Genomic DNA, 17161 nt, shown 5'->3' on the forward strand with positions numbered 1-17161 from the left:
ACAAATTACCGTTAATTGTCAAACATGACATTTGTATTTCGATTAAGATCAGATATAACGGTACTAATTATAAAATATCTTGAGTTTGAACGGGTGAATTTTTGTCCGACTAAAATCTAGCAATGTTTTGCATGACAAATTATGAAAAATTAGACGGAAAAACAATATTCTTGCATAAGGATTTTAAGAATGTATCCTACAGGCTACAGGTAATAAAATATTTTAGTCATTGTTTTGAATAAAAAAATACCAAGACCTGCATTTTAAAAAGATTAGCAGGGACGGCATCATTGTTAGATTTTATTAAAAAGACTTTGAAAAAGTCTTCAAAGATGGTAGCAAAAGTAAAGACCAACTGGTGGATTAGTCTTGTCCACACAGAAACTAGTTACAAAACTAATCTAAACAAATAAGACTACTGAAAACACCTTTGTAACACAATCTATCTGAAAGAAAAATGGCTGATTGATATACCAGACAACTCACATGACAAGCACTTAGACAACTCATTAAGAACAATAGCTAAGCAGACTACATTAAAAAACATCCCAAACAACTTGACACATACATTACAAAGATTTGCTGTAATGCCAGCCAAATAGATCTTATTATGATTCTAATTAACCATAAGTTTTACAGCAAAGGATCTATAGTACTATAAATACTGTAAAGCAAATGCACAAAAATTATTACAAGATAATTGAATTCATTACATTACTTTGAGATCACTTCCTATGGAAACTGTGTTGTAGTGATCTTGGGGAACCTTCAAAGAGATCCATGAGGTGATTCTCGAGATCGTCAGCTGTGTACTTAATGTGCTTGTCACTTATGTGGTTCGTGTGTCTTCCTACAAAAGTACGGTAAGCCTGAATCACCTTGAGAGATGTTGAGATTCGAAGATCATCGCGTAGTTGAATATCGGGGATTGTCCATCCAGTTTGATTCTTGTACACGTCCTCAAACGCAAGATAAAAGCTCTGCAGCCTTTCCTTCAGAAGAGTTTTCGAAATGGAATTTGAACCAGAATTATAGAGACCCTCGTCCTTGAGTAAGGAGAGAATAGAACTCCATGTAGCTCGCTCATAATCCATTGCATGGTGTTGGAATTTCCAGTTATGCTTGCGTATCCAATCATCCCCTAAAATTGTTCTTAGCTCGGAGTTTCTAGCCTTTTCAGCCATGTAATGTATATTATTCATCAAGAACAGGCACCCCAGGGAACTGTCCTTGTACAATTTGGATTTGTCAATGAGATTGTGTTCCAAGATTGAAGTAAGGGATCTGAAGTGTACGGAAATTGGAGAAAGATAGTGTGGGGAGTTTACGCTATTATCCTCTTCGGTAGCTTGATTCGAGTCTGGAGAAGATGAAGCGGGGTCGTCCGTGTCATTGTCCCTGAGGAGAGAACTAAGATAATTACTATAATCTGTCAGTGTCCTTAAGTAATTCATCACATATCTCGTGAGATGATGAATCCCGCCACCAGCAAATGCGCTAGTTGACACATTTGATGCCACAGCACTCTTGAAATCAAGAAAAGTGGCCTTTGCACAATCTCCCAACCTCTTGAGAACATCCTGGCACTCACTTTTGATATTTATTCCAGTTTCATCACTGTATAAAGTATCAATATCTGGAATAAGGTCTGCTAGAACTTCATACATGTCAAGAATCCGATGTAACTTTTCCGGTTGATGAGGACTTACAGCAATAGCTTCAGCAAAATTTAGAAGCTGCATCATAGAGGCTTTTGATGACTCTGCAAAACATATAGCACTAACTGATTCGAGCTCCCCAAATACCTGATCCACTAGCCATTTTTCACTAGCAAGGTAGACCCTCACGAATATCTTTATAGCTCGAATCCATCTCCTAATTTTGGAGTTCAAAGTTCCCCATTCCATCCTCAAGATATCATCAATACTAGATTTCTCTACTTCAAGAATAAAGAGGCAGTCATCCAAAGCATCTTTCCGGACACTGATAAATGCCTGTGAGCACTCCCGACCATATTTTGAATCAAACATTAAATTCACAATGCATCTAAGATCAGGAATAACATCTCGATGGATCAAGTCAATAGTGTATTCTTCTGCACCTCTACTGACACTGTCTCTCTGAAGGCCATCATCAACAGAATCTTCTCCAAATGAGACAATCGAGCCATCATCCAAAGTATCTTCCTCACTTGAACGAAATGACATGTGTTCAGGCTCAAAAGGCTGCCTATTCTGAACAAGTATGTGCTTAAGTTCCTCCTCAAGTCTAGTCATAGCTGTCTGAAGAACTACATGAGCCTTCCTCGCAAGTGCATTCTCTTCACTATCTTTATTCAAACTCAAACTCTCCAAACTTTCAGCCAACCTACGTGCCTCATCCACAGCCCTCACATAATCATTAGCCTCATCAGGTCCACAATCCCATATCATCAACTGCTCACCATCTACCTCCCAATTCATAACTTTGTCATGAATCAAATTAATCCGCTTTTCAATATCACTCAATTCCTCTTCTTTATTTTCCGGAGCTCTCGAGATGCTAGACAACTGAGTTCCAAGCTCAACCAAGAGCTTCCTAGCATCATCTGTCAAGTTCTTATTTGTCTCCAAGGCCATAACAATATGCTGCGCCGCAGCAATCAAATTCTCATCTCCTTCTAAAGATGCAACCACAGATCTATTCTCCTCCATATCATAAACAATTCACAACCCACAAGTAGGTTTCAATCACACCCCAACTCAAGAATCAAAGAACTTCACAACAAGTTTTAATCTTTCAAACCCCAAGTCCAAAATTAACACAAAAATGCTAAACCCACCAAGAAAAAACAACTAATCAAGCAAATTCAATCAAAAAAAGTTCAATAAAAAAAAATTTTAAAATTAGGCTTATGTCACAAAACCCAAGATTCTTGGAGGGTGTTCAAGTAAAACACCCAATAATAGACAAGGAGAACTGAATGAACAAATCACAAAACTAGCATAAAAACTGACTTAAAAGATACTAAAAACCAGTTGAATAGAAGCACAGATTGATAGAAATACCCAATAAAGTTAAGATCTTTACAGGTAAAAACATACAAGAACAAGAAAAAGAAGAAGAAAATAGAAAAACAAACTGACCCTTTTGAAGATTATGATCTATGAGAGGATTTGACCATTTTTAGCTTGGAGTTTTCTCACAGACCTGATTTCTGCAACTTTTTGGAGTCTTGTTGATATTTATTGTACTCGCAAATATATTTGTAGAATATAATACTAGTAGTAGTAGTAGATGCCTCAAATGTTTACAGAATGATACTATTTTCCAAAAATAATCCGATTTTATAGATTAATCGTTAAAAGGTACTTTTCGAAATATAACCCGATTTTATTGATTAATTAATCATTAAAAAGTATTTTTCTCTGGTTTAATTTTAGAATCTCGCTATTCATTTCATTTTACGTCAAGTTTGATAAAATAAATATTATTATTTATCTTTAAATATATTCGCATTTATCCTATTAATTACTCTAAATTATATTTATTAAATATATCCACTAATTATCCGGTTAATTACTCTAAATTATCGTTATCAGGGTAATTTTGACTCCCATATTTCATAACAGAGAATAAAAGTAATAGTAATACGAAAAGAAAAATGCTAGAGGTACAAAATAAATTATTAAAATAGTTGTAAATATCACATGTCACGTGTTTGTTTGCTAAATATAAAAAAAATCTTACATTTACATTAATAGCACCAATTAAATTATTTTATTATGCCATATCACATATGTCATGTCATTTCGTGATAATTTTGTAACTTTTTTCGTGCCTTTAGCATTACCCGTACGAAAAATATAGTACATGAAATGGCACTTGAACTCTGATTGACTATCCAAAGAGTCTTGTTTGTGGAAAGACAGCATTGAAGAAAGAAAAAACTGGACACTTGTGTTAAACAAGAAATGAATATAAAATCAAATAAATGGGTGTCAGTACACTTAAAATATGATATAATAAAGAGAGAGAGAGAGAGAGGAATTATTGGGTGACTTCATGTGTTGTACGTATGGTGCACCCTACCTGTAGATGGCTTAGCTAGATGCCGCCACTGCTTAGAAAGAAATGTTTGGTCATTTGTTTGACCAAGTGTTGTGTTTGACTTTGACAAGTTCTAGATATTCTCCTTGACCTTTCTTCTCCTCTTTCCGTTAATGTTTGTTAGTTATGTGGATTCTATTGAGATATATAAATGAATCTGTCAAAATTGAAATTTTATTTCAAATTTGGATTGAAAACTTATCACAAGTAACACTCACAAGTAACACAGTTCATATTTAAAGTTGCACCGCAAAGTTTTTATAATTAAAATGAGTCGTAACAAGTATATGGATATTTTATAAACCTAATGTGAATACCAAACCTAAAAATGGATAATCCATTAGGTCAAATTAAAGTTAAAAATTATGACCTTATTTGTTTCGTCAATTACGTGATTACATAAGAATTTTAATTTCCCCGTAACTAAGTTACAATTACAATTTCTAGGTAATTAAAAAACATGTGTTTGGTTTATTATTATGCAACTATAAGTTACGTAGTTAAATTTGGTAAGTAATTAATGTTTTTATATTTAATATTTATATAATTTGTGGTGATCATGGGGGATCGTGGTAACTAAATTCCAATATTTTGTGGTAACTACAAAAACCTTGGAACTAGTTCCCTTGCCTAGTCTAAAATTCATCAAACCAAATACTGTAATTCTTTTTGGTTCCAACGAATTTAATTTAAAACACTCCCAAATATATCTTTTGTAAACATTATCTATTAGTTATTCTATTCAAAATTGGAAGAAAGTGCATCAACATAACATATTTTTAACTACATAACATGTGTATAGTTCATTGACATGTAAATTTCGAAAAAGTCAATCACTCACACATATTATAAAGTACATAATTTTGAAAAAAATTATCCTTACAATAAATATCACCATACACATATAGATATATTTTCTCATAATAGAAAAGTCATTATTATAAAAAATATCACCGTACACATATAAATGTAACTTCTTACAATAAAAAATCTATTACAGTTCACAAATAATTTTACAATTATCAATTCTTAAATAAAAGTATATTACATCTCACAAATATGTAAACAAATTCTACAATAACTAATCTAAGACCATGTTCGCCATAGAGCTATTAAGTATATATATATATAGAGAGAGCGAGAGAGAGAAAGTCTTACTCAGGTACAAATCAAATTAAAATAAAAACTGCAAACTAGGCCCAGCCCATTATTAATTGTCTAACCCAAACAAAATACTAACGTACTTTTAGTCTGAAAGTTTCAGTTATTTTAAAATTTGAAAATACAGACACACACGTATATAGATACATTACACAAAAAACAGTTTCGCCCAATTAATGATGTCCTAATTACAAATTTATCTCAAAATTCACTATTTTTGTATAACTCATACAGATTTATGATATTATAGTTTTATAGTTCTATAAATTCATACGAATTGGCGACGAACATAGATTTATGCGAAGATCTGAAGTTTTTCCGCTTTTAAAATCGGTATAATATCCGTATAAGGTATATTTCTACTGATTCTTTGTTAAAATCTTCAATTAGTAGTTGTAATGTAACACATTGTTGAATATAAACTAATATTCTTTTATGCATGTTCTTATTTTACAATTTTTTGGGTTTTTTATTGATTTCTTTTATAGAAGAAACAAAAAATCGTATTAAATTTAGTTAGTTCATTACTGTTGATTATATTCTTAGGATAAGGTATTCTCTTAATGATTTAGTATTCTGTAAAAAATTTATGATGTAATACTGATTTAGTTGTTGTGTTTTTACTGATTTATAACGCAATAATGTGATTATGTTGTTTAAATTAAGTTATCATGTAAATGATTTGGATATTTGATCTGTATACTTGTGTATTTACTGATTTAGATGTTGTGTTTTTAATGATTTGGATACTTGATCTGTATACATGTCTATTTACTGATTTAGATGTTGTGTTTTTACTGATATTATAGTTTTATACTGATGTTATGTTTTTAGGGTAAATTATCATGTAAATGATCTGCATACTTGTGTATTTACTGATTTAGATGTTATTTTTTTTACTGATATTATAATGCTATACTGATGATTATGTTGTTTAGGGTAAGTTATCATGTAAATGATTATGATATTTGATATTTGTACTTCTGTATTTATACTTGATCAATATACTTGTGTATTTACTGAAACTAGATATATAGCACAAGAAATATCCATCATTACAGTAATGATTAATGAAAAGCAACTAAAAAAATGGGATCGCATTATTACCGGAATACTTGATATGTATACTTGTCACTTGAATTACCAGTAATGATTAATGAAAAGAACGGGATCGCATTATTACTGGAAAATGACTACACACAATATATTTTAAATTAGAACTCAGTAACATAGATATTCCAAGGAAAGGTTTTGCTTGCTAGTTTAGCTATTCGTGGTATAACATTTGTTAGAGTATCGAATCAAAATGTCTGAAGCTAATCAGATTTAGGTTATGTTTCTTGACAGAAAAAGTAAATTTAAGGAGTAAAATGTAAAAATTGATTTTTAGCGAGAACCTCTTGATATTAACGGTATATTACTCGCTTCATGTTTAATATTCCAAATCTTGTCAAAGAAGTATTCTACACACTCCGAGTGAGAATGTGTATGAAGAAATCAAAGAAAAGATCTGGTTGCTGCAAATATCCAAGCCTTTGTATGTATGTAACAACTAAGAAGTAACAAAGCGTGTGTACAAGAGTGCAGGATGTCCATTAGTGTGATAATTTTTTGTGTGATAAAAGAAAAAGGACCTCTGAATTGAGTATCAGCATCTGAACTACTTTAATATCGAATGCATTCGAATGTATATAAATATCAGCATATGAACTACTTTAATATTGAATACATTCGAATGATCTGTATACTTGTGTATTTACTGATTTAGATGTTATGTTTTTAGTGATTTTATAGTGCAATACTGATGATTATGTTGTTTAGGGTAAGTTATGATGTAAATGATTTGGATAATTGATCTGTGTACTTGAATTTTTGTTGTTGATCTTTTGTTGTTTTTAAATTATTTATTATATTTTTATGAGTAAATGACACTTTGCACCCCTTATAAATATTCACCTTTTCGATTTGATCTTAAACTTTTAATTTTGGCAGAATGCATCCCTTAATTTTAAATTTCCCTTAATTTTAAATTTCACTTAATATTGCACCCTTTTAATAATTTTCGTCCAAAATAACCCTTATTGTCAGGGGTAAAGTTTATATAATGACGATATGCACCCCATTGTTTTAATATTTTGACGATATGCACCCTATATAGTTTATAATTTATACTTTATTTTAAATTTTCATACCTTTTGAAATTCATAAAAATATATATTATAAAATTAAATTAAAAAATAAAATATATAACATACAAACTGGCTAGGGTCGAGTGTGATTTTTCTTAAAAGAAATAAATCAAAACCCAAAATTAATGTTATAAAAACGATGCAAATCAAAACCAAATGCTATAAAATTATTGAAATCTTGAACCCAAAAATATAAACATAAAATTCGATAGTTTTTAATAAATTATTATATTATGAAATCCAAACCAAACCGAATAAAGTAGAAAATTTTGGTTTGTGTAGTTTAGTTCAGTTAGAGCTGTAAACGAACCGAACTCGGACGAACTTTTAACGAACTCGGACAAAATCTTAACGAACCGAACACTATTCGATAAGCTTTTCGGACAAAATTTCTTGTCCGAACTCAAGTTCGGTAATATTTGAAGCGAACACGAACTGTTCGCGAACACAACGAACCGAACCAAACACAAACTATTCACGAACATCATTTGTATTTTTTTTTAAAAAAATAATTTTAAATATTATTTGAAGTAAAAAATTATATCAAACTATTAATAATACATATATTATTTATAAATATAATATTATAAAAATAATATTTTTTTCGAACCGAACTCGAGCTTAACGAACGAACCAAACACGAACCGAACTCGAGTCGATGTCGAACACCTTAAAAGTTTGATTCAGTTCGTTAAGATTATCGGACAAGAAATATTGTTCGAACTCGAGTTTGATAAGCTTATCGGACGAGCTTATCGAACTCGAACGAACTGGACGAGCTAAACGAATAGCTCGGTTCGTTTACTGACCTTAGTTCAGTGGATTTCAAGAAAAAGAATGTCCAATAACATTGCATGCATTTTACGAGTTTTTAATTTGGTACATATTTTGTATCTGATTTATTTTAAAAATAAACATAAGAACATGAATCAAATGAAGTATTTAGTAACACTAAAAAATTTGAAAAATTAGGAAACTTATAGTTTTAATATAGATTTATTATAAAAATATTAAAATAAAAATAAGAAATTATAAATTATAAAGATTGTGCCGAAAAGTGATATCAAAATCTAGACACATATATTTGATAAAATAGATATCTTTTGATATTATTATTTAAATATATATATAATTTAAAATTAACTACATAGTATTTAAATTAAATTAATTTGGATAAAATACTTATTTTGTTAGGAATATATGTGCATTAGTTTGATGATATGTTTAACAAAATACTTAAGTAGAAATTTAGTGTCAGTAGCCTCAACGGATAAGACCACTTTGGCTATCCGTTGATGGTGTAGCTTTACTTAGAAATAAGTCTAGTATTGTAGCATATTTCAGTCTCTGTATTTAAAATGTAATTCTTAGAAGTTGAGAGAAACTATAAGTCATGTTGACTACTAGATGATATGCAGATAGGAAGGCCAATTGTAAATATTTCATGCCTTGTAATTTTGTATAAATGAAGTGGTATCAACGGATGACTTAAAGACCTTCAACGGATGAGAAGCTAAGCTTCAACGGATGTCTCTAAAGCTTCAACGGATAACATCCTTCAACGGATGAGAGCATCAACGGATAAATGCATCAACGGATGAAAGCTTCAACGGATAACATCCTTCAACGGATGAAGTCATTAACGGATGAAAGCTTCAACGGATGTTCTGCTAATTAGCCGTTGATAAGTGGTAGTTGTACCTACAGACAGAGGCACATGGGTTGACAGAGAAAACTGAGATGTGGCAGCCGAATTTCAGGATCAACAGAAAAAGCAGCCGTTCTTCTTTAGTACAAAGATGCAATAGTCAACAAAGTACTGGAGTGAACAGGAAAAGAAGCAAGTGAAGAACTTATTTTACTATTGTAATTTTATATTGTTTTTCACTTGTACACTTGGTAATATATAAACCAAGAAGAAGCTAGTAATTAGAGTGAGATTTTCCAGAGCTGTTAAGAAATATCTTGAGAGAAAATTCATCTAGTTTGTACTAGGATGCAGCTGTGATCAACATTGTTGAACACAGATTTTCTAATATACCATCTCTGGTGGAACAACAAATCCACCAGAAAAGTTTTTAAAGTTTGTTGTGTTCTTTACATTTTGTGTTTGAATATATATCTGTCTGCATTAGCTCAAAGCAATTCATACACTTGTTCATCTAGAACACACTGCTTTAATAAACTTCTCAAAACCTGAAAAAGTTTTGAGATTTACATTCAACCCCCCTTCTGTAAATCTCATTGTTAGTCCTCTAGGAATAACAATTGGTATCAGAGCAAGCTCTTGACACACAAAGAGTTTAAAGATCTTGGAATCTAACAAAGATGAGTAAGAAGGATATTGGAGTAAAGATCCCAGTTCTTGACAAAGACAGTTATCACCACTGGAAGGTGAAAATGCACCTTCATCTACTCTCCCAAGATGAAGGTTATGTAAACTGCATTGAGAATGGTCCTCACATTCCCCACAAAGTAGCCACAGTTGCTACGGCCACAATTGCTGTTGGTCAATCCATTCCAAAACCTAGAGCAGAATGGACAATGGAAGACACAGAAGAAGTCCACAAGGATAAGAAGGCTATGAACATTTTGTTTAATGGTCTTGACAAGGATATGTTTGATAATGTGATAAATTGTTCAACTGCCAAAGAGGTTTGGGACACAGTTCAGTTGCTGTGTGAAGGTACAGAACAAGTAAAAGAGAACAAAATGCAGCTTCTCATTCAACAGTATGAGTACTTTCATTTTGAAGAGAATGAATCTTTAAATGACACATTTAATAGATTCCAAAAGCTGTTGAATGGACTGAAGCTGTATGGTAGAGTGTACCAGGTGAAGGATTCAAATCTTAAATTTTTGAGATCCTTACCAAAGGAATGGAAACCCATGACTGTTTCCTTAAGAAACTCTCAGGATTATAAGGACTTTACTCTTGAAAGATTATATGGAATCTTGAAGACTTATGAACTAGAGTTGGAACAGGATGAGGTATTGGAGAGGGGGAGAAAGAAAGGAGGTTCAGTTGCATTGGTAGCTGAAAATGAGAAAGAATGCAGAAAAGAAACTGTGAGATCTACATCAAGCTCCAAAGATGGTGTAAGAAATCCAGAATCAGACAAGGGTAAAGAGCAAGTTGCTGAAAATGAAGACAACTCCAGTCAAGATGACTCTGATGGTATTGATGAGCATCTTGCATTTCTGTCCAGGAGATTTGCAAAGATGAAGTTCAGGAAAAACACTAGAGCCACTAAACCCTATAAGAACATGGTGGACAAATCCAAGTTCAAGTGTTTTAACTGTGGTATAAGTGGACACTTTGCAAGTGAGTGCAGAAAGCCAACCTCTGAAAAGAAGAAATTTGAACAAGTAGATTACAAAAAGAAATATTTTGATCTACTCAAACAGAAGGAAAGGGCTTTCATTACTCAAGAAAAGGACTGGGCAGCTGATGGAGATGAAGAGGATGAAGATGTGGATTATGTCAACCTTGCTCTCATGGCTGATTCTGAAGAAAACGAAGTTAGTTCATCAAGCAATCAGGTAATCACTACTGATTTAACACAGCTTACTAAAGAAGAGTGCAATGATGCTTTCAATGACATGTCTACTGAATTGTATCATTTGCGTGTGTCTCTTAAATCTCTTGCTAAAGAAAATAGTAGGATCAAAGAGAACAATCTGTTTTTAAGTAATAGAAATACTGTGTTAGAAAATAAGTTGATTGACCTAGAGAAAACCAAATTGCATTGTATATCTGTTGAAAATGAACTAGCTGAATCTGTTAAGAAAGTAGAAATACTTTCCAATCAATTAGAGAAAGAGCAAGAGGTGATTAAAGCCTGGAAAACATCTAGGGATGTAAGTGCTCAAATTGCCAAAGTCCAAGGAATTGAATCATTCTGTGAAACTGCCTGGGATAAAAATAAAAAGAAACTGGAATTAATTGATGGACTGTCAACGGATGTGGAATCAACGGATGATGAAAGTTATCCGTTGAAGGAAGAAAAGGAACATCCGTTGAAGGTTCCTCAATTAAAACAGGCAGATGTTTCTAAAAGAGAAAATCTAAAGAAACTCAACAAAAAGTTTGGTTCAACTTCAAAGAACTTTGTCAAAGAAGGAGCAAGCACATCCAAAGATGTCAGAAAGGTGAATGTAGGGCACATGACCTTAGAACAGTTAAACAATAGGCTCAAGATGGTTGAGGATAAAAAGGAATCCAAAAGGAAATCCAACAGAAATGGGAAGGTAGGAGTTAACAAACATAACAATTACACACCTGACAAGTATGCTCCTAGAAAAAGCTGTGTGCATTGTAGTAGTGTTAATCATCTATCTGCTAACTGTAAATCTATTAAGAAATCTCCCATAACTGTACCCTCTTCCATGCCTAACATGTCTGTATCACCTCTACATGCTATGCCTGTTATGTCTCAACAAAATCCTTATGCACATTTTGCAAACATGCCATATTTTAACAATCCTTATCTTGCTGCATTCAGTATGCCTCAAATGCCATACAATATGCCAATGTGGAATAACATGTATGCACAATCCATGCCTAATAATTCTATAAATGTGATGGATAATGTTGTGACTAACCCTACACCTCAACCAACCACATCTAAGACCAAGGTTGACTCAAACTCACCTAAGTCTAAAGATGCAGGAGGAATGAAGTCTAGGAGAAAGGCTAACAAGAATGGACCCAAGGAAACTTGGGTACCAAAATCAAATTGATTGATTTTGTGGTGTGCAGGAAAATAGAAGAAATCTATGGTACTTGGACAGTGGCTGTTCAAGACACATGACTGGAGATTTCTCCCTGCTCACAGAGTTTAAAGAGAGAGCTGGCCCCAGCATAACCTTTGGAGATGACAGCAAAGGGTTTACTATGGGATATGGCTTGATTTCAACAAGGAATGTCATCATTGAAGAAGTTGCATTAGTTGATGGTCTCAAGCACAACTTACTGAGTATCAGTCAACTATGTGATAGAGGGAATACAGTTTCCTTCAATTCTGAAGCCTGTGTTGTCACTAGTAAGGAAGACAACAAAGTGGTTCTAACTGGAGTTAGAAAAGGAAATGTGTACTTAGCTGACTTCAACTCTACAGATGCAGAATCTATTACTTGTCTCTTCAGCAAAGCAAGTTCAGTTGAGAGTTGGCTATGGCACAAGAAGTTATCCCATTTGAATTTCAAAACAATGAATGATCTAGTCAAAAAGGACTTAGTAAGAGGAATTCCTCTTGTTGAATTCTCAAGGGATGGTCTGTGTGATGCTTGTCAGAAAGGCAAACAAAGGAAAGCATCATTTCAGAAGAAGCTTGAAACAACAATTGATGAACCATTACAGCTGCTACATATGGATTTGTTTGGACCAGTCAATGTATTGTCAATAGCAAGAAAAAGATATTGCTTAGTGATTGTAGATGATTTCTCTAAGTTCTCATGGGTCTGTTTTCTTGGATCAAAGGATGAAGCAAGTGAAATCATTATCAATCACATCAGGCAAGTCAACAATCATCCTGACTTGAAGGTTAGAAATATCAGGAGTGACAATGGAACTGAGTTCAAGAATTTGACATTAAGGCTGTTCTGTGAAGAAAATGGAATCATGCATGAGTTCTCAGCTCCAAGAACACCTCAGCAAAATGGGGTTGTTGAAAGAAAGAACAGATCTTTAATTGAAGCTGCCAGAACAATGCTTGAAGAATCAAAGTTACCAACATATTTCTGGGCTGAAGCTGTTAATTGTGCCTGCTTCACTCAGAATATTTCTTTGATCAATCAAGCTAAAGGCATGACTCCCTATCAGTTGTTCAAGAGAAGAAAACCAACTCTAAACTTTCTTCATGTCTTTGGATGTAAATGCTTTATACTGAGGAATCAATCTGACCATAAAGGGAAGTTTGATGCAAAGGCTGATGAAGGAATATTTGTTGGTTATTCAGCTGGAAAATCTTATAGGGTCTACAATCTAAGAACCAACATTGTTATGGAATCTGTGCATGTTGTGTTTGATGATAAAAAGATTGATGGACTAACAGATGAGGGACATAATGAGAGACTCAAATTTGACAATATTGAGATATATTGTGATGATAGTGAAGAGGAGACTGATGGAGATGACACTTCAAAAGGGATTCAAAACATGCCCCTGGATAATGCACAAAATACTGCATCCATTGATAGAAGCAATGCAGTATCCGTTGAAAGACATAGTGCACCATCCGTTGAAGTACAAAATGAAGCATCCGTTGATCATAGTTCATCAACGGATAATCGATTTACATCATCAGTTGATAGAACTCCAAGTTCCCTGCAAAGGACCAACAACTCAGGGGGAGTTTCAACTAGTCAACACTCTGTCTCACATCATGACAATACTGAGGCCACCTCATCTAGAGCACATCTTCCACCACAAAGGAAATGGACCAAGAATCATCCCTTTGAACTGATCATTGGTGATGCATCATCTAAAGTGCAAACAAGAAGAGCTACTCAAGATGAATGTCTGTACAGTAGTTTTCTATCTCAGGAGGAACCTAAGAAAGTGGAAGAAGCTCTATTGGATCCAGATTGGATATTAGCTATGCAGGAAGAGCTAAACCAATTTGAGAGAAACCAAGTTTGGAAGCTGGTACCCAAACCAAAGAACAAGAGTCCTATTGACACAAAGTGGGTATTCAGAAACAAGATGGATGAAAATGGCATTATCATAAAGAATAAAGCCAGACTGGTTGCTAAAGGCTATTCTCAGCAAGAGGGAATAGATTTTGATGAAACATATGCTCCTGTTGCAAGACTTGAAGCCATCAGAATATTTCTAGCCCATGCAGCCCATGCCAATTTCAAAGTCTATCAAATGGATGTCAAGAGTGCATTTCTAAATGGGAAATTAGAGGAAGAAGTCTATGTAAGTCAACCTCCAGGATTTGAAGATCCAAATTTTCCAGACTATGTGTATTATCTGTTGAAAGCACTCTATGGACTGAAGCAAGCACCTAGAGCCTGGTATGAAACCTTATCAAAATTTCTTTTGGAGAATCACTTCACTAGAGGTACTGTTGATAAAACTCTCTTCTTTAGGGATGTTAATGGCTCTAGTATACTTGTTCAAATTTATGTAGATGACATAATATTTGGCTCTATAGATGATAAACTTTGCAAAAAGTTTGCTAAGCTAATGCAAAGTAAATATGAAATGAGCCTAATGGGAGAACTAACCTATTTTCTTGGTTTACAAGTTAAACAAGTTAGTGATGGAATTTTCATTAGTCAAACTAAATATATTTATGATCTTTTAAAGAAGTTTGACTTAATGGAATGCTCATCTGCAAAAACTCCCATGGCCACTGCCACCAAACTTGAATTAAATAAGACTGAAAGGTCTGTGGACATTACAAGTTATAGAGGCATGGTTGGTTCACTTTTATATTTAACTGCTAGCAGACCAGATATAATGTTTGCTACATGTCTGTGTGCTAGATTTCAAGCTGATCCTAGGGAGTCTCACTTAATTGCTATCAAGAGAATTTTCAGATATCTCAAGGGTACACCAAATTTAGGAATTTGGTATCCTAGAGAATCTGGCTTTGATCTAATTGGTTATTCAGATGCAGACTATGCAGGTTGCAAAATAGACAGGAAAAGTACAACAGGCTCCTGCCAATTCCTGGGAAACAAGCTTGTATCATGGTTTAGCAAAAAGCAAAATTCAGTCTCTACTTCTACAGCTGAGGCTGAATACATTGCTGCTGGAAGTTGCTGTTCTCAAATGTTATGGATGAGGAATCAACTCCTTGATTATGGACTTCATGTTGATAGAATACCTATCTTTTGTGACAACACAAGTGCCATAGCCATAACAGAGAATCCTGTACAGCACTCAAGGACCAAGCACATTGATATCAAGTACCACTTCATTAGGGAGCATGTCATGAATGGTACAGTGGAACTACATTTTGTTCCAAGTGAACAACAAATTGCTGACATATTTACCAAGCCACTTGATGAATCAACATTCACAAGATTGGTAAGTGAGCTAGGTATGCTTAATTACTCTTAAAATTCATGTCTTCTTTGCAATTTGATGAGAAGCCTGAAATATATTAGTTGCTAGAACAAATTTGACTTTTAACAAAGTTTATTCCATCAACGGATGTTCCCTATCCGTTGAAAGTCAAAATTGCTCTATCAACGGATATTCATTATCCGTTGAAAGACAAGTATATCTCTGGAACTTTTATCCGTCAACGGATAAAGCTGAAGTACCTTTCAACGGATGACAATTTACATTATCCGTTGAAATGTCACATCAGACGTTTGAGGTGTTTCACAGCCGTTGATTCTATTTTCTTAACCGTTGATACCATACATACATCTGTATGTATTGGTTTTAAAGGTAGTTATTAGAATACTTACAGTTTATTCTTAAACGGCTGAAATTCACTAACACCTACTTATTGATTAATCCTTTATTTATTTCTTTTTCTTTGAAAGCATATAAGCCCTTCTGATTGTTCATTATTACTTTACGCTTTCTTAGAATTTCAAGCATTTACCATTTTCTCTCTGCAAAACCTTCAAGTTATTCTCTGCAATTTCTACTCACAACAATGGCACCAGTCGTGAAGATTATGTCTCAATCTGGGTTCATCTACGAGAAGAACAATTTCATAGCTCTGGTAGAAAAGAATGAAGCCCACTCAGATTATCACAAAATGATGGACTTCATCAAAAACTGTAAACTTAGCTATGCAATGCTGGAAGCCCCAACGATTTTCTGTGAAGTAGTTGAGGAGATTTGGACAACTGCTGAGTTCAACTCCATGGATATGACTATCTCCTTCACTCTCAAAGGTAAAAATCACTGTATTAACTGTGATGACTTACAAGCATGTTTTAAATTACCTGAGAACAATGCCATGACACCACACACTGATAGTGATGTATCCAGCATGTTAGATTCCATAGGTTACTCTCTTAACTCTGCTAATTTAGGGGGTATTAGACGAAAAGGCCTTAGGAAAGAATGGAGTTTTCTTGGGGATGCCTTCATAAAGGTTTTCTCTGAGAAAATTAGTAATTTTGATGCCATAACTTCATCTCTTGTTAATATGTTCTATATGCTTGTTTCTGATAGGTACTTTAACTTTAGCAACTATGTGATGCTAGAATTAGGTACTAGATTAGGTAACAAAGCTAATAGACCTAATAACATCTATTATGCTAGATTCTTTATGTTATTGGCTAACCATGTTGCTGAAGGTTTAGTCATAATCAATGAGAATAATAAACTCAAGTGCTGGGCACAAGAGAAAAGAGTTCTTGCAGACTTGAAGAGAATGGATCTAAACAGCAGTGTGCAATTGGTATATTTACCAATCATGAATGCACCCCAGGTAGGTGAGGTAATTGCTTCTACAACTCCTACTTCTTCCAACCCCTCTATTTCTTTATCTTCTAGTGTGGCCATGAAATCTGTGTCAATGCCCCAACAGATTTCTACCAAGGTCACCAAATCTAAACTTTCAAAATCCAAGACAAAGAAAACCACCTCTGTTGTTTCTCAAAAGACAACAGTTGTAACAACAACCATTAACCCTGAGGGAAGTGAACAGGGTGTGAGTGGTGAGGGGAGGGGTGAACATCAAAGAAACCCCCAGGATAAGGAAGGAGAGTTGAGTGCTTCCCAAGCTAGCCAAGCCCCA

General features: G+C 33.8%; 1 protein-coding gene across 1 annotated transcript; it reads right to left on the bottom strand.

Moving 5' to 3' along the window:
- Positions 1-447: 447 nt before the first annotated feature.
- Positions 448-3236, bottom strand: LOC141700515 (exocyst complex component EXO70E2-like). Its single transcript, XM_074504260.1, has one exon. The coding sequence runs from the start codon at positions 2691-2693 to the stop codon at positions 726-728; it is 1968 nt and encodes a 655-aa protein (XP_074360361.1). The 5' UTR covers positions 2694-3236; the 3' UTR covers positions 448-725.
- Between the last annotated feature and the right edge of the window lie 13925 nt (positions 3237-17161).

The sequence above is a fragment of the Apium graveolens genome, unplaced genomic scaffold (genome assembly GCF_009905375.1).
Source record: "Apium graveolens cultivar Ventura unplaced genomic scaffold, ASM990537v1 ctg2461, whole genome shotgun sequence".
Classification (NCBI taxonomy): Eukaryota; Viridiplantae; Streptophyta; class Magnoliopsida; order Apiales; family Apiaceae; genus Apium; species Apium graveolens.